Below are 24103 nucleotides of genomic sequence, written 5' to 3' on the forward strand. Positions count from 1 at the left end.
TTTTTTGTGGCCTTAGTACAAGAAGAAAATTAATTGTACATCTTGTTTATTTGCTTCTTTTATATATTATGTATTTATTTCCTATGTGTTATATATAATATGGACCTAAAATCTCGTCCTGATATGGCTCTGCGTAGTCGGCTGGACGTTAAGCAACAAATAAACAAACAAACAAACAAACAGACCTAAAATGAAGAATCAAGTTTATTTTGGTTTACTATCTGCCGGAGAAAATACAGAGCAAACTTACTGGAGGGCTATCAATAAGCCAGTGTATGCTTGTGTGTGTGTGTGTGTGTGTGTGTGTGTGTGTGTGTGTGTGTGGTGTGGTGTGTGTGTGTGTGTGTGTGCGTGCGTACGCGCGCGTTCGTGTTTGTGTGTGTGTGTATGCGTGTGTGTGTGTGTGTGTGTGTGTGAGTGTGAGTGTGTGTGTGAGAGAGAGCCATGAGAGAGAGAGAGAGAGAGAGAGAGTATGAGTGTGAGTGTGTGTGTGAAAGCACTTGCGAAAAGGGAATATGGTCGTGTTTTTGCTTTCACAGGGACTTGTCTGTAAATTCACATCATCAGCACACATGTGACACATTCACAGACATATCTCATAAACCACAGACACAAAATGGTCAGAAGCGAACGTGTTTATTTTGATGATTATGAAATACGTTGATATATCACAGACAGAAAGGGAAAGATTGTGACAGAGCCCAGAGCTATATAACAGAATCTGAACACCATTTCGTGTTGCATGTCGTATAAAACATCTTGAAATATGATACACGATGTAAGCAAATATCTCTCCAATTGAAGGATACTATGATACAATGACCTGTACAGCTTGAACTATTTTTTGAACACATTTTTAATTTCAAGAAAGCAAATGAGAAAAATTATAGACAATTTTCAATCAGTAGTTTTTTGTTGTTGAGTGTTAGCGATAGAATTTGAATTTTTACAAGATCGGCAGTGATTTTCACTGCACATATACATTTGCTGCCAAATCTTGCGAAGGACTTTGACAAAGCAATAGCTACTGATGATTAAAACTCATCATTTGCACTCTGCAACACCGACTGCCAAAGACACTTCACATATTACTTGATATCAGAATTTCAAAACAATTCATCACAAACAAACACACACACACACACACGCACGCACGCACGCACGCACGCACGCAAACACACACATACACACACACACACGTACCCAAGCACGCACGCACGCACGCACGCATGTATGCACGCACGCATATACGCACACACACACACACACACACACACACACATCTTCTCTCACACACACATCACATTTCAACATAGGTCGTGATTGGGGTAAAAGAATATTTTAAGATACAGTGGGAACGGTCGAGATTTTTACATGGAATCTGAGCATCCCTACACTTGAACACATGCCAAATATTACCAGCCTGGCCGCTCTGCGCGCGGGGTGGGATTTTGATTTCGATGTAATTTCAAAGATTGACATAGGTTTCACTTTCACAAAATTCTGATTTTTTCACTAAAAGCAGCCAGACAGTAAATCTCTGACATGTGTCCAAGTGAAAGTATGCTCTTGTGTTATCTAAGGGCCTGAAAAGATCTATGCACCCTGTATCTGATGTGTCTAAAAACGCCTCCGCGCGGAGGGGTTTTGCAGCCAGCGCAGTGAAGATAAAGAGGGAACATTTTCTCGGCTCGCGCGGCAGCAAGCAGGATGTCTCTAGACTGCATGAGGGTGAAGACTATCGCTTACACGGGGAGGATCGTTTCTTTAACAACACTTCTACTGTACTATTCGTTAGCTCTGACCTCCAAATGAAGTCCAAAACTGTAGGCAAGAATTGCAAACGCACCAGAAAGCACTGAACTCGGCATTGCACAAAACAAACAAGCACAACAACTTAATTAGTCAATGTTAGCTTACCTAAAAATGTCTGAGGGGAATGCAATGCTATGAATGTTTAAATCTGAGCGAGTACAATATTATTTTGCACTAATATGAACACCATAAAAAATGCAAAAACAGCAACAGAACTATTATCTTTGAGAGTTCTTTTCACGTTGAATTTTGTATTATTTTTTGACGCTTTTTTCTTTTTTTTAAATGTCTGCTTTACATTATTTTAGTTAATCGCCTAAACAATATAATCAGTTGAAATTTACCTTAAAAAGCTATAACTCAAAAAAGTGTGCATTGTTTTCCATATCTCTTTTCGCAACTCAACACATTAATTTGATTATAACATGAACACAATAAGAATGACGTTGTACAAATGAAATGTATTTACATATTCCCATCAGACACAGTATTAATCAAATACTGAGAATAACAAACAAACAAACAAACATAAAAAAACAAGAGAAATAATACAAAAAAGCAAAAACATTAAAAAAAAACTTTGTACCATGACAAAGACAAAATTCTTCCACAGAGACACATTTTCACATTCATACATGTTTATGCCCCAACAATAAGTTAAGATAAAATGCTGTTTTGATATGTTACAATGCTGAACTTGGTGATGCACAATACAAGCAAAACTATTTCTTTACATGATAAATAACATTTATACAAATATGGCACTGTTTGAGAAATGAAAAAAACAACAACAATCGGTTCCAGGCAGCCCGGGAGATTTGTAAAAATCACTCATGAACACACCTTATAGTCAAATTGCTCACGTCTTCATAGAAGTCTGAAAGCTTAATATATATTTTATGTTGTAATTGCTTTTTTTGTATAGAGTAAAAATCAGACATGGCTTAAATTTACTCCGACATAAAAAGCAGCGAACTAATCTTTTTACTTTTCACTTATCAACAAACTATTGCGAATGTTAATATTGTTGTTAACAAGGGAAGGCTAAATTTACCAGCCTGCATTCGTGGAAGGATGACTTTCTCAACATTTATCATTCAGTCAATGGGCCTTTGGGGCAAATTAATGCTTCTGCAGAGAGTCTTTCGTATCATACAATAGTAAGCATGAGTCACAGACAAAAGCAACAGACCGGAACTTTTAGTCATCTGATCTTTGTACTTAAAATCTTCCCTTTCTAAATAATGAGCCTTCTTTTCTCAGTTGCATGTTGTACGGTAAAGTGAAAAGCCCAGGTGAATACCCCCAGTTAATAAGAATGTCTTTCTCTTAAGGCCTTGCTTTTTGATATTTTTCTGTTCATAGCCTCTGCTTATATACCTCCATTTAAAGAATCCCTCCTTTCATTCATCTTCTCAGGATTTTTTTTCTAACTTTAAAGAGCGGTTCAAATGAAGCATCAAGAAAACTAGATTGCCTGGTCTGAAGCTAACATCAACTATTCAGGGGTGGGTGGATATTCTTGTCATTAGAAAAAGCACACTGCATACCGCTGAAGCTGTTGTGACTCTCCCCCTTGTTCATCGTCCTCCTACAAAATCACAATCACAAGTCTATGAATAGCAAAGGAAGGAAGCAAGAGAGGGAAGCACTGTTCTTTGTCCTCCTATTCCGGTGAGTTTTTTTGTTCCCTCCTTTTCAATCAAGGGCAAAACACAATGATATGTCTGTCTGGGCACACGGCTACATTGCACTCTGTAACACCCACTGGAACAATCAAAGACACAAACCGGCACTCATATCTATCGCTGAGCCTTAAAGGCAACATTGTAACCTCAAAAATGTTGCCATATTGTTGATGGAGAGGTGTTGATTCTCGAGCTTATTTGTAAAAAAAGAAGAAGGAAAAGAAAAGATAAGCTGCTTCAAAACACAAGTGTTCATTTGAGTTCGTGTCCTCGTGTCCCAGTTGTTTGTTCGTCCTTTCTTTACTGCATCAGGATTCAATTGCATAAATTCTTGTTTAAATAAAAAAATAAAAATGAGTGTCTTCCAGCGCAATAACATCATGACTAACACAATTTGCCAGCCACAGTTTGAGTCTTTTCGTGTCGAGTTCTGTTACTACTGGCCACTTCTTTGGGGAAGCTTTGGGCAAGCAGGTGTGGCTGTCTGTACAAGTGCTCGGATCGTCAGGCTCAGCTACTGATACACTGTACTGAACTAGTGGGACTCGATCCTCTCTCGCTCACAAAGCTACCTTCCTGGTGTTCCCTGTCCATCCCACACACACTTTTCTGCAGGCATTCATGCAGGACACACATTTTAGCAGACCAAATAGTTTCCTCATAGCATTAACGCATTAATTGTTTTGCGTTTCACATTTTCTGCAGACTGTTCAACATTATCAGCCAAAGTGTTCGAAGAGAGTTCTGTACTACTTCAGCGTTAGATTAATGAACTCAAACGAACGCTCGAAATAACTTGGTCTCATTTGTTTTGCATTTTTGATGTCCAGTACATGGTGTCCTACTGTCATACTTGGCTGATGTCTTATATATGTATAGTTTCTAACATCGTAGAAAGCACAAAACCAGTATACAACAAGTGAAGTACACCTGGCTACTCAGCAGATGTCGTACATATATATATATATATATATATATATATATATGTATAGTTACCAACATCGTGGCAAGCACAAAACAAATCTACACAAATAAGTGTACATGGCCACTCAGCAGATGTAGGTGTTATAACCATCCTGGAGGTGAACCGAGACCCAGCCTGGGCCTGAAGACGTTGCCACCTTCCCGTTGTAGCACTGCAAACCCCCATTGGAGGAAAACGCCTCAGGGAAGGTGGGCAGTTCATTGTAGTTCGCTTGCCGCTGCTGCTGAGGTTGTTGGTGCTGCTGATGATGGTTAAGGTGTTGGTTGTTGCTGTAGTATATGGACGCTTGGGGAGTCACAAAGTCTTGATAGGCAGCGTCCGGCGTGAGGGAGGGTGTGGGGGGAATGGACTTGAGGAGAGGTTGATGACCAACATACTGACCGCTAGTATCGGGAAGGGAGGAGGGGACAAGGTGCTGCTGCTGTTGCTGCTGCTGCTGCTGCTGCTGTTGTGGAATCTGGTGGTGGAAGTGATGAGTGTCGTACAGTCTTTGTCCTTGTCTGTCCTGCGTGTGGGTCAGACCCAGACCCTGTGTCATGAAGAACTGGGGATTGGAGGGGTCGGAGACCGTGTCCTCAGACATAGGATGCACGGGGAACTGGTGCTGCCCTTGCAGGGAGGAGAAGGCGGGGGACCAGGAAGGACTGCGGGTAGAGGCGGAGGAGGAGGGGCCTGGGGACGGGGTGCAGTAGGCGTCCGACGAGTCGGACACGGAGCGCGGACTGCACGTGCCCACGCTGCCCTCACAGGGCGTCTGGCTGGAGTCACGGTGGTGCTGCCACTGCCCCGCCAGTAGCTCGCTCAGGTCCGCGTGGCCTAGGATGGACTCCAGCGTGTCAGAAGGCAAGGCCGGACACCCGTTGACCCCCGCACCACTGTGCTCACCTCCTCCCATGTTGAGCGTTAGGCCGTGGGGCTGGACAGGGAACTGTAGGGGCAAGGTGGTGGGCATGAGGATGTCCCTGTCCACGCCAACACCAACACCACCACACGTTCTCAGTGCCGGCTCCACGAAGAACGAAGCGGGAAGGTTGCGGTTCCTCAGCGAAGCTTTCTGACCTGTTGCATCTTTTGCTGCTGATGATGAAGATGCATTACCCCCACCGCCTGTGATGTTGTTTCCGCCGCTGTCATGACCGTTCTCCATGCAGCGTCTCTCGTGCTGCAAGGTACGAGGGTCGAAGAGGGCCTGCAGCGACTTGATCTGCAGTCCGATCTGGGACGCTTCCTTGCGGTGCGACTTGGGGTAGGTGGGGGTCAAGCCAGGGCCCCCGTGACCCCCCTCGCCGGACACACCGTCTGTCTTCTTGGGCGAGTCGCCGGCCCGCTTGAGCTGCTTCTGCAGGTACTTGCGGTGGTTGACCTTGCGCTTGTTCTTGGAGGGTCTGTCGAGGGCCAGCTTGATGTTGCTGGAAGCCATGTCGATGAAGTGCAGCAGATTGGCGGCGTCCTCGTTCTGCGGAACTGCCGCCTGCCCCCTGCGCTGAACTCGCTCCATGTTACCCTTCAGCAGGAGAGGAAGAGGGGCAAGCATGGTGTTGAGAAAAGTCAACTTTCTTTACTGTTTATGTCAGAGTAGGACTGGTTTTTTACGATTGGTGAAGTACTAGAGCCTCACAACACTGCGCCTGTTGGTGTCCGTCTGCATCAAACACACACACTCGTTCGGCATTTGAGAACAGTTGTTCCTGGAATGTGTCACTGTATCAATGTTTCATAAAAAGAAAATAGCCTTCTGCTTGTTATTGTTTTTGTCCGACCGCAGACAGGTGTGTGTTGGGTGAATAGCAGAAAATGACATGCACCACCACCGCCACAATCACGGCAATAAAACTTTACAGCAGATCAACGGGCAGTCCGGCTGACACAGCCAAGTGGGCTCGCACGGCTAGGTCTCATTTGCATTCGCAAAGGGAAGAAAGAATCAAACACACGAAAACTACAGTCAACACATGAGAAGAAGCAGAAGAGAAGAAACTGAAGGGAAAATGGAGTTTCGGCGCAACAGCCTCACTTGCCATGAAGTCAAAGCTGGCTGGGTTGGTAATCCGATTAAGCGCCAGAACATTTGCCCCGCCTCTGAGAAGAGAAAGGTCGGTGGGGAACAGTGAGGGCTCAGTCGATGTCCATTCAATCACGAGAGGTGGTGGGGGTCGCGACCCCAGGGGATTGTTTGCAGCGACGAGGGCCGGGCAATAGTACAATGGATCGCAGTCACTATACCCCACACCCCGCTCAGGCCGGGTACTCTCTCTTCTTGTGCGATTACGGCGACCACAACACTGTCCTTTTATTGTTGGGCAATTATGACTTTCCACTGTAGGCGGCGATGGTGGTCTTGAGACGGATAAAGGGACTCCGTCCGTTGACCCTTAGGCAGTACGTTTACTAGCCTGTGGTCAATGCTGTTCGTAAAGGAAAGTGACGATGGACAAACTCCACGTTGGGTTCATCACAAGTCTTGTCACACAAAAACTCAACACGGCAGTTCGTAACGCCGTTGGCCTACATTACACACACACATCGAACAGCCATATGGCTGATCACTCAAAACACGGTGGCGCACAAAGTCTGGAGTTCATGTTTCAAAAAAGACGAACGTGAGGAAAATCACATCTGGTACCACCACAAACTGTTGTCCTTTTTGTGTCTTGGAGAACTATTCAGCAGTCTAATTCACTCCCTCACACATCGAAGACACTGAGCGAGATCTTTAGGGTCCCACTTCGCAGCAGCAGTGACAAGAGAAAACGATACAGTGACGGTCACAGCTCAAGATTGACTCGACACAGTCTGGCTTCTCGCCAATAGATCCCTGTTGTACGCCGCCCCTTCCTTTCCATTTCCCCGTTCACTTTTACGCCGCGCCGCTTGCCTTCAAACGCATAACGGAAAATATTCCCCTGTGTCTGTCTGTCCTCATATAGACACGCTCACCTGGTAGGGCGGGGCCTGTCACGGTTTGGTTCACACCAGATGGAAAGAGTTAGGGGGTGGGTTTGTTTATCGGGGACAAGGGGGAGGGGGGGGGGGGGTGATTAGAGCGGTTTGGACGAATTGGTTACAGTTGACTTTTAAAGCGTACCTATCAAGAACGGTAAAGAATTGAAAAAGACGAACGGATGAATGAAATAAGGGGAAAGGTGGATGTGAAGTTGGGGTGGGGAGTAGGGAGGGTGTGTCTGTCAGGGGCGGGCGGGGGGGGGGGGGGGGGGATTTAAAGCAGTAAAGTACATGTGAAGAACGAGAAAGAGTCATAACAGATGAACGGATGAATGAAATGAAGAGAAGGGCGGAGATTAAGGGAGGTGGGGGTTGGGATGCTGAAGTAAATCAAGGGGCATGGGGCGGTGGTGGGGGTGGGGATGCGAGGAATGGGGGGGGGGGGGGGGGGTCGGTCAGGGTTGACGGAGGGAGCTTACAATGATAGTGGATTTATTGGACTTATTACACGTTATACTTCGAAAGCAATGTGTTACTATACTCGGGTAAATTAGTATAAAATAGAGCGCGTATTGCTTTTAAACCTCTCTCAACAACAAAAAGATATACATTTCAACTCTTGATCAATCAGCGATTTAAACACAGAGGATATACCTATGATTATAGATTATTTTCAATTGTCGATTCCAATGCATGTTCGGCCATCGGGTATCAATGATGATATGTTATCCCAAGACAAAGCAACCTCACTACGGCGCATGAGATATGCATTTTCCACTTCGTTTACCTAACTAGTTTAAAAAAAATTTGTCGTTTTTGTTTTCTTCCTTTCTAAAATAATTTAAAAGAACGTCTCAACTAACAGAGATTTGACTAGTTTACTCGAGTTAATAACCTCTTTGGAACAAATCCAAATCAGAGTATTTGCTGCCAAATGTACACTTCTGGAGGATAATTGAGAACGAGAGTGACTGTTTTATTTCACCAACTCAGGCAGGTTTGAGCAATGTTACTATTGTTAGATACCATCGAGAAAACATTGAGGACATTGCAAGTTTAAACTTGTGGCCGACGATAATAACAGCAACAGAAGGAGTCTTTCAATGTCTGTTTAAGTGCTGAATGTTATTACACATGTCGAGTTCGGGGTGTGCTGCTTCAGTCATAGTGTCGCCTACTTCGCTAGAGGTTTGAAAGTGGAAACAAATTCAAAAAACAGATAGACTGCCAACGTGTCAACATTCAGAATAAAAAACACGAATATTTATGACAAAATAAAACGTTACATCAAAATTATATACATTATATGTAACGTTTTGTTTTGTCATAAATAAAACGTTACATCAAAATTATATACATTATATGTAACGTTTTGTTTTGTCATAAATAAAACGTTACATCAAAATTATATACATTATATGTAACGTTTTGTTTTGTCATAAATAAATAAAACGTTACATCAAAATTATATACATTATATGTAACGTTTTGTTTTGTCATAAATAAAACGTTACATCAAAATTATATACATTATATGTAACGTTTTGTTTTGTCATAAATAAAACGTGACATCAAAATTATATACATTATATGTAACGTTTTGTTTTGTCATAAATAAAACGTTACATCAAAATTATATACATTATATGTAACGTTTTGTTTTGTCATAAATAACACGTTCCAATGACAAACCATTCTTGGTTTTTGATTGTGAATGAAAGTGATATTTGATGTCCTCAGAAGCAGCAATGGCTATAACGGGGTAGCGCGCGCGACTCTAGTTGCTGATAGCTTTCCACTGGGAGAAAGCCATCCGAATTTCACAGCACTAGGATGATAAGGTATGTAATGAAGTACATTGAAAAAAAAGGGTCATTTGGTTTAAACAAAACTTTATTCAATTTTAATCATGACAAGAACAATGCATGGATGATTACATACTCAAGCATATAATGCTTATTTTAAGCAATCATAGTAATTACAAAACAAAGGTTAGCATGATGGCGGAATAAGTACATTAGCTCATTTCAGGAAACGAAAAACAAAACAAAAGACAAAACAGATACACAAACAAGCAGAAAATGGGAAGGGTCATTTGATGACCATACGCTTCAAAAGACTGTTAAACATTGGATACGAACCTCTTTACATTTGAAAGCATCTAAAAACAACTAAGAGCATGTAAACCATGGTGACTGTAAATGTCCCATCCTTCTCGTGTAAACGATTTGGCTCACCATCTCATATTTGTCCAGGCTTTTACATGGGATAAGACCATCCCTCCACATTGACACATACCACAAATGAACAGCGTCGAAGCTGGAATTTTTTTTATAATGAATTAATTTTGTTGAAAGCCCCTTTTGGCTTGTTAAGAAATTAATCCATGAACAAGTCAAAATCACCTGAACTGAAGAGGCAAGGCAACAGCTGGGCAGAAGCGGAAAGAACAGCCCAGAACAGGGTGCGATGGAGAAATGTCGTCAATAGCCTATGCTCCGCTGGGGGCAAAGGGCCTAAGTAAGTAAGTCAAAATCAGCACAGCAAGCTGTCAGGGTGTTGGTATATGAGACAGTGACAAAAGGTCAGGTGTCATGTCTACTGTCCCGAATGACACACGATTGCTGACATTTCACCATTGCCAAAAGAATAAACAAATAAGAAATAGGTAGAAAATGAATGTGAAAACTGACTTTGATTGTTGATCAGTATTTTCTATACCACTAACAAATAATCTACTTACACATAGCTGTTTGGCAAATGTATGTTGCATGGGACACACTGACATGAAAGTGGAAGATGTTTTTCCCTCTAGAGAAACTACATATCAAGTTACACTTTTTGTGCTCTTCCATTCCAGTTGGCAATCAATTGTTAACGCATGTTATTTGAAAAAATAGAACGAAAACAGATTAGATAGAATGAAAAATGTACTGGTGATGTCATTTGGGACATACTGACATGAAAACGTCACCTTTTGTCATTGTCTCATTTGTATGTGACCAAGTGGAGGAATGGTTTTATCCCATGTGAAGCATGGCCAGATCCGAGATTGTGAGTCCAACTGCATACACGGGAATGACTGCGCCTTCAAAGAAATCAATTCATAAAAAACAAGAAATTCCTCCGAGGTAGGAAAAACACCCCCGTCCTTACCATTCTCACTGCCACCAACTGAGAAGGTTATTTCCCTTTGACCATTAATATGTCCCTCTATAAGTCCTTGTAGAATCTTAATCCACCAATAACTCCCTAACCGTGTGTTTGACTGGTCCCAATTTTTGTAAGGACCGTCTCAGGAATGTATAGAACCTGTTCACCAAGTTTGGTGACGATCGGTCCGTTCATTCTTGAGATCTATATGCGAACACAAACACACAAACAAACAAACAAACAAACACATCGACCGAATCCTATACACACCCCTATACCGGGGGTGTAAATAGCCATTTTGCAGAGCGGAAAGAACCTAGTGTGTTGATCTTTGGTAAGTGACCTAAATGTGCAGACCTGCCTGTGGCTTTTCCCCCTTCGTGTGTACACGCAAGCACAAAACCAAGTGCGCACGGAACAAATCCTGTAAGCCATGTCAGAGTTCGGTGGGTTATAGAAACACAAAAATACCTCCGAAAGCGGCGTATGGCTGCCTTAATGGCGGGGTAAAAACGGTCATACACGTAAAATTCCACTCGTGCAAAAACACGAGTGTACGTGGGAGTTTCAGCCCACGAACGCAGAAGAAGAAGAAGAAGAAGGTAAGTGACCAAGTTGAGGGATCTTCTTGTCCTATGTAAAAGTCTGCCCTGATCTGAGATGGTGAGCCAATCGTTTACACGGAAAGGACTTTGCGTACCTTTTGCAAAACATTGAGGAAACTGAAATTTTAAACCTGTGACCCTCGATGATAGCAGTAGTAGTAGTAGTAGTAAAATTAATATTAAAAGTCCTACGGTTTTTATCCATTAAGGACTTGAGTGCTTGTCCGCGATGATAACAGCAGCAAACGTGAGTTTTTATACTGACTGCTTTAGAGCTGAATGTTGTGATGCACATTTCGTATTCGTGGTGTGCTATTTCATTCAGTCACAGTTGCGCCTATTATTTGCTAGAGGTTTGAGGAAACTAAGTTTTATGAATGGAATTTGGAATGTATGTTCGTAATAGGAGCAACAATGGCTAATAAGCATAATTGATGATTACACGCTTCAAGAGAATGATAAATACAGTGGAAGTCCCCTTTTATTATTACCTTCAAAAATCTGAGAAAAAAAACAGGTCTAGAAAGGGTGAGAGTCTTATATTGATGGTAAATTGCTACATTTACAGATAATATGAACATGATTCCCCAAACAATATGGTCTTAAAATAAGGGGGGGGGGGTCTTGAACGGGGGTCTTAAAATCGGGGTTTCCTATAAAAACATGTAAAAAATTTCACCCTGCAAAGCTTTAAGCGGGTGTTCCGACCATAACAACTGAAACATCAAGAGATGTCTGGTGGCGTCGCGGCCGTGGTGGCGGCGACCAATGAAAGATGACAGGACTTTAAGCGGGGAAGTCATGATACAGTATTGTGCTGGTGGCGGCGGGCAGGGTGCGGGCCCAGCAGGGGTACCCGCCGGATGAAAGGGTTCCGCTCCCCACTAAAACCACCCCGTAACGGCCCGTAGCGGCAGACACATCGTAACCTGCTGGCCTCGTTTTATACTTCACTTATCGATTCATTTTGCGTTTATGAAGGGTTTTACCTCTCGACATAACCTGCTGGCCTCATTTTACTTCAGTTATCTATTCACACTTTGTGTTCATTTTTCGTTTATGAAGGGTTTTACCTCACAATAAAGCCCGTTCCTAATTGAGCCCGAAGTCGTTTTACCGAAAACTCAGTGCTAAAGATCGTGCATCGCGAAGTATACTTCGCGTAGTTGACGCTTAACAAGCTGCCCTCATTTCATGCTTCAGTTGTCGATTCAAGCTACGCTTTCATTTTGCATTCATGAAGGGTTTTACCTCACAACATAACCTGCTAGCCTCATTTTGCTTCATTTATTGATTCAGGCTACGTGTTCATTTTACGTATGTGAAGGGTTTTACCTCACAACATAACCTGCTAGCCTCATTGATGTATCGATTCAGGCTACGTGTTCATTTTGTGTTTATGAAGGGTTTTACCTCACAACATAACCTGCTAGCCTCATTTTGCTTTATTTATTGATTCAGGCTACGTGTTCATTTTACGTATATGAAGGGTTTTTTTCTCTCATAAAAACAGCGAAAAGTGCAAGTAGGATGGCTATTATCATGTAGCTTTTTGTTGATTCCTAAATATTGATTACTAATGGAAAAATGAGCAAGTGGATAGTGTGGCTGAGCATATACAAGACAAGAAGATGTGAAGGCAATCACAGGTATTAATGTCGCTAACTCAGGTCACTTATACCTGTGAGGACACAAAACATTAATAGTTAGTCAGTCTGGAGGCGATCACAACAATAAGACCTTAAAGGTACTGAACTTGTCAAGTCCAGGTGCACGGAGCCCCTGGGGCTTTTGGTCATACCTCAGGCAGCTATCCGTTAGAAGAACTACCAAGTTTCATTGACTTGCACCCAAACAGTCAAGAACTGGGATTTTTTTACGAATTAATTTCGTACTCGGACCCGGCTGGTCCTGGCCTATTTTCGGATCTAAATTTAGATCAGGTAGATCACCACATCATGCACAAAAAGACACGTCACTAAGCAAACTATGTCAGACGTCATCATGAGTTTGTGTAAAACAAAATGGAGGCCGGAATCACTCGGTTGAATCGAACTCCGATCAAACACCACGTAATAACTAGGTTAATGTATGCACTCGCGTGAACAAGAAACTGTCGAGCTTCACAGATGTCGTCGTTGGGTAGTTTTGGGTTTGTTTTACTACCATAGGAGGATTTTTGAACTGTAAATGCACTCAGCTGCAACAAAAACGCAAAACGAAGGCTGTGAGCTGCACTGTGCCTTTAAAGATTGCGAAACTTTGACTTCAAACTAAAGCGAACGAGAAGAAGAGAAAAAGAAGACTTCAAACTATACTGCCCTCTGTCAGTCCAGACAATACTTATCATGATGAAGCACTAAATACGCCGTACCAAAACGACCTAAATAAGCGCGGATCCGCCAAACGTGACCATAAAGAAGAGAACGCACCTTATTTTTTGGGTGACTAAGGTACAACATCCTCCGTCCAGATAGATGACTACAGTAAAACGACCGTGTACTAATCAAAAGACCATGGACTGCGAAGACCATCATTCTACCGGCGTCGGTGGTCAGGTTTAAAGAGAACCTTTAGCGAGAACTCTGCGCTCCCAAAGAGCTGTTCCTTTCTGTCGTCTGCGAGGTTAAAAGCAGTTCCCTCCCTTTAGAGCCAGTTGCTTCCCTTTTATGGCACGTCATCAAATACGTTCCTAGAAAGACCTTGAAACAGATGAATGGAGACATCGGGTCTTAAGTATGTTCTCTCAAAAAAGGATTACGAATTAAGAGACAGCTGTAAAGTAGAATTCACAGTTTTAACTGAGCATTTTGAGGAAATTATGAACAACTGCCTAGTGAGCCAAATTTAAAAACAAAACAAGTCTCGTGAAGCGATAATAAAACATTTAGTCAAGCTGTCGGCATCAAAGTAACAGATTAACACCAAAAAACAGTCATCGCCGAGACTACATGTATATCAAGATAGTCTCGAGTAACCACACCAAAAGACCGAGACGGGTCACGCTCGTCTCCGCGTAGCGTGCGAACGCAGTACTTACGTACCACTTAACTTATTTTCTGTAATTCTGAGCACATTTTTAGTGTAAACATGACATATATGTATATAATTTTGAATTCAAGAGGAATTGAGAAATACCGTTCATTTATACATCTGTTACTGAAAACTCGATTTTAATGACAACTTTAATGAGCAAATTAATTAACTAATGTTAAAGCTGCCAAACTCAAATGCAATACCGAAGTCCGGCCTTCGTCGAAGATTGCTTGGCCAAAATTTCAATCAATTTGATTAAAAAATGAGGGTGTGACAGTGCCGCCTCAACTTTTACAAAAAGCCGGATATGACGTCATCACAGAAATTTATCGAAAAAATGAAAAAAACGTCCGGGGATATCATTCCCAGGAACTCTCATGTAAAATTTCATAAAGATCGGTCCAGTAGTTTAGTCTGAATCGCTCTACACACACACACGCACACACACACACACACACACACACACACACACGCACACACACACACACACACACACACACACACATACACACACATACACCACGACCCTCGTCTCGATTCCCCCTCTACGTTAAAACATTTAGTCAAAACTTGACTACATGTAAAAAAAGAAAAAGTTTAAAAAAATAGAGATCGAGCTCCAAAAGGCACCCACGTACTATGTTATTCAGTGTGGAGAACATGAGCACTTTATATCTTTCGTTCTTTCTCCTTGTAGTCTGTCCGCCCGTCCATCTGTCCGTAATTATTAACCTTTTTTTGGTAATTGTTTTAAAAATGTTGCTGGGAAAGCTCATTGATTTCAGAGCACTTGCTTTTGCATTATTATTTAACCTATCATCGAAAGTTCATGGCAAAATAGAGAATACTACATGGCTTGCTGTGTCGTACCAGATTTACACGAGTTGTTTTTATATTTAGTCAAGTTTTGACTAAATATTTTAACATCGAGGGGGAATCGAAACGAGGGTCGTGGTGTATGTGCGTGTGTGTGTGCGTGTGTGCGTGTGTGCGTGTGTGTGTGTGTGTGTCTGTGTGTGTGTGTAGAGCGATTCAGACTAAACTACTGGACCGATCTTTATGAAATTTGACATGAGAGTTCCTGGGTATGAAATCCCCGAAGGTTTTTTTCATTTTTTTGATAAATGTCTTTGATGACGTCATATCCGGCTTTTCGTGAAAGTTGAGGCGGCACTGTCACGCCCTCATTTTTCAACCACATTGGTTGAAATTTTGGTCAAGTAATCTTCGACGAAGCCCGGGGTTCGGTATTGCATTTCAGCTTGGTGGCTTAAAAATTAATTAATGACTTTGGTCATTAAAAATCTGAAAATTGTAAAAAAAAAATAAAAATTTATAAAACGATCCAAATTTACGTTTATCTTATTCTCCATCATTTGCTGATTCCAAAAACATATAAATATGTTATATTCGGATTAAAAACAAGCTCTGAAAATTAAATATATAAAAATTATTATCAAAATTAAATTGTCCAAATCAATTTAAAAACACTTTCATCTTATTCCTTGTCGGTTCCTGATTCCAAAAACATATAGATATGATATGTTTGGATTAAAAACACGCTCAGAAAGTTAAAACAAAGAGAGGTACAGAAAAGCGTGCTATCCTTCTTAGCGCAACTACTACCCCGCTCTTCTTGTCAATTTCACTGCCTTTGCCATGAGCGGTGGACTGACGATGCTACGAGTATACGGTCTTGCTGAAAAATGGCAGCTACTTGACTAAATATTGTATTTTCGCCTTACGCGACTTGTTTACATTTAGTCAAGTTTTGACTAAATGTTTTAACGTAGAGGGGGGAATCGAGACGAGGGTGTGGTGTATGTGTGTGTTTGTGTGTGCGTGTGTGTGTGTGTATGTGTGTGTGTGTGTGTGTGTGTGTGTGTATGTGTGTCTGTCTGTCTGTGTGTGTGTGTGTGTGTAGAGCGATTCAGACCAAAGTACTGGACCGATCTTTATGAAATTTGACGTGAGAGTTCCTGGGAATGATATCCCGGGACATGTTTTTCATTTTTTCGATAAATGTCTTTGATGACGTCATATCCGGCTTTTTGTAAAAGTTGAGGCGGCAGTGTCACACCCTCATTTTTCAATCAAATTGATTGAAAATTTGGCCCAACAATCTTCGACGAAGCCCGGGGTTCGGTATTGCATTTCAGCTTGGTGGCTTAAAAATTAATTAATGACTTTGGTCATTAAAAATCTGAAAATTGTAAAAAAAAAAATTGTTTTTAAAACTATCCAAATTTACGTTTATCTTATTCTTCATCATTTTCTGATTCCAAAAACATATAAATATGTTATATTTGGATTAAAAACAAGCTCTGAAAATTAAAAATACAGAAATTATTATTAAAATAAAATTTCCGAAATCGATTTAAAAACAATTTCATCGTATTCCTTGTGGGTTCCTGATTCCAAAAACATATAGATGTGATATGTTTGGATTAAAAACACGCTCAGAAAGTTAAAAAGAATAGAGATAAAGAAAAGCGTGCTATCCTTCTCAGCGCAACTACTACCCCGCTCTTCTTGTCAATTTCACTGCCATTGCATCGAGCGGTGGACTGACGATGCTACGAGTATACGCTCTTGCTGTAAAAATGCAGTGAGTTCAGTTTCATTCTGTTAGTTCGACAGCTTGACTAAATGTTGTAATTTCGCCTTACGCGACTTGTTTAAATATTGAACTGCGAGCGAAAGCGAGCTGTTCACTATTTGAAAAAGCAACGAGTGTAAATCTGGTACGACACAGCAAGCCATGTAGTATTCTGTTTATCCTACATACTGTATTTACGTGTATTTTACTGAAAATGTCCTGCAGTCGAGGCAGCTAACTTGAAGACGCTTGTTTTAGAACCTCGATCTCTTCTAAAGCCTCGTGCAATCTATTACGACAAAGCAAAGAAACGTCACTCTGAAAGTGTGGCGTGACGTGTTAGTTCTCAAAATTCATCGAGGGTAATTAGCGAGCGCAATTTTTTTGGTCTATAATGACGTTTGTCTCGGTGACTTTGGCATCATGAGCAGTGGAAAAACAGGTCCCTGCCAGACTTGCTTGACATGACCTCATTTACATGATACACACACGTGTGATTTGAACCATAATTATATCACGGGTGTCTCTCTCACGTATGTAGGATAAACATATTTTTTCCTCGTAATGTTTAAAGGTTATATCTGCCTCGTGAACTTGAACTTGAGATCACCAGCGCCCTGTTTTATTTTAACTCTTGTTTAGACGATTCTGTATTCACAGTATCAAATAGGCAGACCCACAGTACGGGGTCATTATCGACTCTGAAAATTGGCTGTATGGCAGTTCATACACGGTTTATTTGGGATCTATGCTTTTCAACATGAAACAAGAGAAACAATATTAGGACAATAAAGGAAAATCATATTTGGCTCAACTGAAGATACACGGTGTCTGATTTTGTTCTTTTTCGCTTTACTATACTGTGATATCGTGCTCCCCATGTCTTCTGGTGGACTTTATAGCTCATTAATTTAGAATTAACAGTTAAAGTCCCTGATAGGTTTGGTAGCCTGTGAGGACGTACAGAATTGTAACTTAGTTCTGATGAAGTCTACCGTTCACTCTGTATCAGCTATCAGCCAAAATGAATCTTGAAAGAAATGAATTGGTGCCAAGAACTTCGTGGTCACAACACAATTTAAACCGACTGGAATCAGGGCACCCAGTCACAATCAACATGCACTGATGTTCAAAATTGCCCGAGAGGAAACGTTGATGTGTGAAGTACAGCAGAGGGGGTCTTTAAGAAAACCTCGATGTCTGAAGTACAGCAAAGACGATCTTGGCACAAGTGACTACAGGGGAATTGTTGGTTTCAAGAAGGCATCGCTTACTGCCCGTCCCCCACAAGCCCACACACTGACCTCCCTGGAGAACATTATCCTATTATGTCGCCTTCAACATCTGCTCCTAACCCACGACTTAGTTTGGAAAGGACAAAAGAAATGGGGTTTCTTATTTCAGTGTGCAAATCACGGCAGCGTAATCGCTAATAGAGAACAACACGAGTAGCCCTCCTTTGAAGAGCTCTTGTTATGTGAGGGCCCGAAGTTCAAACTGACCGCTTGAATGAGAAGGAGGCCAGGGAAGTGGGAGACGGTTCGTCAGAGAATGTGTTGATGGTGTTTGACTGTTCATGATGGCAAACACAGTCGATTCCTTTTATGCAGCCGCTTGCTTAAGGCTAGTTGAAATTAGCAAAATATGGGGATACGATTTTTGAAAAATCTTTGAAACTTTTTGAATGAGAATCAGTTTAGCATAAGAGATGAAGGAAACTTCGATATTTTCACTTTTGCATTAGAATATTCTCGTGTTTCGCGTACACATAAAGAAGGTAAACTAAACATGTTCTCTCCAGACAATGCCATTTTTTTGAAAACATTAATTTCCATGTAATCAGTCTTGTAGTAGGCCTACAATCAAGTTCCTGTAACAAACACTTATCTTCTTTCACTGCGGCATTACCCTCGTTAAATAAAGCCTAATTGTCATTGTCATTGTCCCCTTCCCAGTTCACCATGCAGTAGCTCCCTTGATCTCCCTTTCCCACCTGACCACCCTTTTCCCCTCCACCGCTCTTCTCTTCCCTAACAATTAGTTATAAGCTTAGCTTGTTGTGTGGTAATAAATGTTCATATCGTATTATACATGTCACCCTGTATTTCCGGAATAAATTTTGTTTAAACCAATTAGTTACAAGGGTACTTGTCGATAAGTTAGCTCACTTTCAGTGCTGTCTGCTTGTCTTGTTTTAAGTTCATTACCTCTTGTGTAAGCGATCATGTGTATCACTGTATACAGATCTGACCAGACTTTTACATGAGATGGCATGCCCCCAGCTTCTATTTGGATACATACAATACAGCTAGAGCCTTGACATGTGAAACCTATATTAAAGGCATAGTACGCCTCCCGTAAACCTTCACAGATACTGTCAGGCTTTTACACACAGTACAAACACCCAAACGCTTACCAAACGGGAACATCCTAGATGCCCTACGTAAAGAGCGAGCAATTTTTAAAGAATTAATTTTGCGGATTGTGTCAGAGACAATCGGACCGTGGTGCGTTTTGGCGCTAGACCTAACTTTTAAAATTTAAATAATAAATCGACAGCTTGTTACACAAACATTCTTAAATCATAAAAGAATTCTTTTTCATCAAGACAAGATCAGTACAATTCGAAGTTTTGAAAGTTTGAAAAAAGAAACGCCCGGAAGCAGGGTCACGCAATGTCGTGGTTCTTGTAGCAGACGACGGTTTATGCCTTTCGCCAGTTCCTCTGAACAGTCAAAAGCCATCGCGAGAGTTCTTGTGAACCACAGCCGTTTGTTTCGTGCATAGTCAGAGGAACATAATAACGTGCTATTGCAGATAAGCTCACAGCGAGTCGCATTCAAATTACTAACTGACGACTGCATTGTGAAAAAGAGAAACTGGATCACACGGGTTCACGATGGCTCAGGGGTAAGATAAACCACGCAAACATAAATTCTTTGAAAATTGCTGGCTCTTTACCTAGGATGTTCTCAAGCGGTGAGTGTTTAAATGAAAGGGTGTTTGTGCTGTGTGTAAAAGCCTGACAGTATCTGTGATGGTTTACGGGAGGCGCACTGTGCGCACTTTAATCTGCAAAATTAATATTTTGAAAATCCCACCCCGAATGTTTTTAATTAATTTATTTATTGACGTGACATATGCAACCTATGCCAATCTGCAAAATTAGTTTAAAAAACCCCAACCATTCTGCAGAGGAAGCAGTCAGGCAGTTTTGAAAAGGGGGTTCCATTGTAGCAGGGTCTTAGTCACGACTCCCCGAACCTGCTACTCATCTCTAGACGCCCCTACTACCCACCACTCCCACACAGTGAGCAAGAGACACTCGGGGAACTGTGAACGTTCCCCGCCTTCTTCGCGTAGTCCTCTGTCTCCTCCGAGCGATGGACACGCTCGTTAAATCCTGGAGCGACGCCACCACCCCGTGACGATATCGTGCACCTCTCCCCCTTACCTGGCGGCTTTCCTTTGATCTCCCCCACCTGTACAGCTCACGGCTGCCCGTTGACGAGTCTTTGAGGACCCTTAAGACGGTGATATCAAATTAAGAGCTGGGGCCTCCGGGCTTTGAAGTCCTTGTTTTAAACCCCCTGGTCCCACTTTGTGCTTCGGCACGTAAAAAGGAGCCAGCGTCTCTCTCTCTCTCTCTCTCTCTCTTTCTCTCTCTCTCTCTCTCTCTCTCACTCTCTCTCTCTCTCTCTCTCTCTCTCCTCTCTCACACACACTCTCTCTCTCTCTCTCTCTCTCTCTGTTCTTGTGTGGTTGGGATTTAAAGATTTGTCGTCGTTTAAGGTTATGTTATAAATCGGAGCCCACGTTTTAAGAGTAGGGGAGGGATGAGGAGAAAAGATATAGGAAGAAAAGAAGAGTGAGGGCAAAGAGACTTGCATCAACGTTTAAAACAGAAGGATCGGATTTACACTTGGCTGATCATTTGGTGACCAAAGATCAGAAGAAGAGTAGAAATTTGTTACCGGAAGTTGGCGTCACATGGAAATAGTGCGCGGTATCTTTAGTCAACTTGTTCAGCGGACCAACATCGGATGTTAGCTGCATCAGAAAAGTTCTCCACCCGCCTTTCTTGCACGTTTCCGTGCTTCGGTAAGATATTGCATGTTCTGCTGTTTCGTTGGTGACTCATATCCATCATCAACAGAGTTCATATTTAAATTCAACGATATATTATAGAATGTAGTGCACAAAGGTTGAATAATTAAAAGGAAAAAAACATTTTTAACAGGGTAATCCTCATATTGTGAACGCATAATAGTCTGGAAATAAGACCGACAAATTGTGGACGCTACAGCGTACGTAATCGATAAAGTATCGAGGTACGGGTATCAACACCCCGCGCTAATATCGGAATCACCGCATGAGGATTCCCCTTCCGAGCAGTTGCAGGAGGCGAAAAGTATGCGTGCTGGGGTTGGAGGGGAGGTGGGGTGGGGTGGGAGAGAGGTAGGGGGGGGGGGGGGCAGGCAGTCCGACAGACAGACACACAAACACACACACACAGCAACAATTACAAGTTATATTCTGCTGGAGAAAGCACACTGCTGCAATGTTTTTCTTTGTATGTTGACTATAACGATTGGCATTTAGTTAATTTCCGAAGCCTCGGCGCTACATGCGCTATTGATCTACATGAATGAAAGCATGCGGAAACGTGCACACTTTCCTGTTTCCTGCCTAAAATGTGTTGATACCCGTACCTCGATACTTTATACACTCAGACCCACCGCCACACGCAACGTTATCATACCCACTCCTAGCTGTCCAGCTGTGTGTACCCAACCCGTCATTTTCCGGGTGGAAGGGCGTTATGGACGTGTTAGTCACGGGTGACAACTCTCGCGGCAGGAGGTGTCACGTTCAACAAAGATGGCCGCTGCGCTAATGCTAGCGGGAATCACCTCCCTTTTTTACGGGTCATTATGGGGCAATTTGTCATCGTTTGACGACCTCACCGTGTCTCAGTTTCGCCGCACAGAGCGCATTTTCACTGTGCATACAAATGCTTGGTATATTGTAGCACTTTGCGATATGCTGCGTTTAAGTGCCATTTCGTAAGACCCTTTTATATTGTATATCTTTCGGATGAGACGAAAAACCGAGGTCCCTTCGTGTACACTACATTGGGGTGTGCACGTTAAAGATCCCACGATTGACAAAAGGTTTTTTGTTCGTTTTGTTTGTTTGTTTGCTTAACGCCCAGCCGACCACGAAGGGCCATATCAGGGCGGTGCTGCTTTGACATATAACGTGCGCCACACACAAGACAGAAGTCGCAGCACAGGCTTCGTGTCTCACCCAGTCACATTATTCTGACACCGGACCAACCAGTCCTAGCACTAACCCCATAATGCCAGACGCCAGGCGGAGCAGCCACTAGATTGCCAATTTTAAAGTCTTAGGTATGACCCGGCCGGGGTTCGAACCCACGACCTCCCGATCACGGGGCGGACGCCTTACCACTAGGCCAGCCGTGCCGGTTGACAAAAGGGTCTTTCCTGGCAAAATTGTATAGGCATAGATAAAAATGTCCACCAAATACCCGTTTGACTTGGAATAATAGGCCGTGAAAGGTGAATGTTCGCCAAATAGGCTTGAAGTTTGCTGGTCGATGTGAATGCGTTATATATTGTGTGTAAAAAATGTCTGTTTGTCTGTCTGTCTGTAATAAATTCCATTTCAAACGGCAGAAATCAATATGTAAAGCGCGGAGAGCACAGTTGTGGTTCGCGCTATATAAGCTCCCCATAATAATAAATAATAATAAATAATAATAAATAATTGTATCAGTTACTTTTCTTCAAGATCAGTTCAGTCGCAACGAAACACATTAATTTTGTATACACCTATTTTTTTTTTTTTTTTTTTTTTTTAACGACTCAAAGCGTATTTTCATCTCAGTGCAGACAAATGTTTGAATATGTTGTGACAGTGTTGCGATTTTCTGCGTTCAAAGTCGAACGCCTTTTGTTATGTTAAATGTAAAACGAATATGTACACGCATTGAATGATATCGCACAGGTGCCATTTTAAGAATGCGCTTCCTGTTATTGGTTAATTTCATAGTTTGAACCATCATAGAAATTGTTAACTTTTTTTTCTCATACCTATATATGGCAAAATATCTTTGAATTTTTTTTAAACTAAAGAAACAACAGCATATAGAGCCGCTGTACAAATGGTTTGCAAAAATGTTACCTGCAATAAAGGAATAAGCGACGTGATATTTAACACAGAATCACGTTTCCTGAGAAGGCTACAATACTGCTCAAAATGAATATACACTACAGTTTGGTCGTATACACTGTATTTAAAATGAAATGGGCAAATTTAGGTTGGTCTCAATCAGCATTTTAAGAAGAACATTGCGCATTGATCTGCATATTGAACACGTCAGCTAACAGATATATGTCGTCCAAAATTCTTTTCAGCTAGTAAAATTAGTACACACATTGCGCACAAATTTATATTCTCTCTTCGTTTCTTCGGTTGACGTGGTTGTTCTCTTTGTGTATGTGAATTTTCAACGAATATTAAATTTGTGTATGCTATTGTATTTTTGTCACGTTTCATAGATCACAGAAGATGATTATGAACGGTCAATTACTACTAACTGACTATCCACACCACGATCCACTCTCGCACTCACACAAAAAAGATAGAATCAACAAAAGTATAAGTTTCAGACGCCTGTTTATATACGATCTCGCCACCTCCCTCGATACTTCACTTCAAAAGTTGTTTTACGTCAAGGACGTAAAGAAAGTAACTGACAAAAGTGCCAGTTAAAGTTTATTAAATGATAATAACACGCTGAACTCGTGTAAAGACAGGAAAACTAGCTGTTATGCAAAAGCGCTGGTTAATGCAGGTGTCACACACCCCACGTTGTCACCCCTCAAACATAATCATAAATGCGAAAGATGACTTGGTGGTGAAAGGCGCAAAAGCATGGTACACTTAGCTTTCTGCCACGAAGTGGGCGACCCGTAAATAGTCTATCTCCACAACTGCTCCGCTGACTGTAGGGCCCGTTGGCGTGGAGCGAAGCAGGGAATAGTGGAGATATCAGGCGCCTCACTCAGCCGCTGAAGGTCCTCCCCGTAGATTACCAGAAATGGTAAGAAGTGTAATAGGAAGAACAGCAACAGCAACAGCAACAGCAAAAACCCAGAACACCAGAACACCAGATGTTAAGAGATGCTCCCGAAGACAAAGATGCTCCAGAAGATAAATACAGCATACAGCAGATACAGATGTTCCAGAT

General features: G+C 41.9%; 1 protein-coding gene across 1 annotated transcript; it reads right to left on the reverse strand.

Moving 5' to 3' along the window:
- Positions 1-619: 619 nt before the first annotated feature.
- Positions 620-7359, reverse strand: LOC138968702 (protein FAM181B-like). Its single transcript, XM_070341315.1, has one exon. The coding sequence runs from the start codon at positions 6020-6022 to the stop codon at positions 4553-4555; it is 1470 nt and encodes a 489-aa protein (XP_070197416.1). The 5' UTR covers positions 6023-7359; the 3' UTR covers positions 620-4552.
- Positions 7360-24103: the final 16744 nt, after the last annotated feature.

The sequence above is a fragment of the Littorina saxatilis genome, linkage group LG6, assembly GCF_037325665.1.
Source record: "Littorina saxatilis isolate snail1 linkage group LG6, US_GU_Lsax_2.0, whole genome shotgun sequence".
Classification (NCBI taxonomy): Eukaryota; Metazoa; Mollusca; class Gastropoda; order Littorinimorpha; family Littorinidae; genus Littorina; species Littorina saxatilis.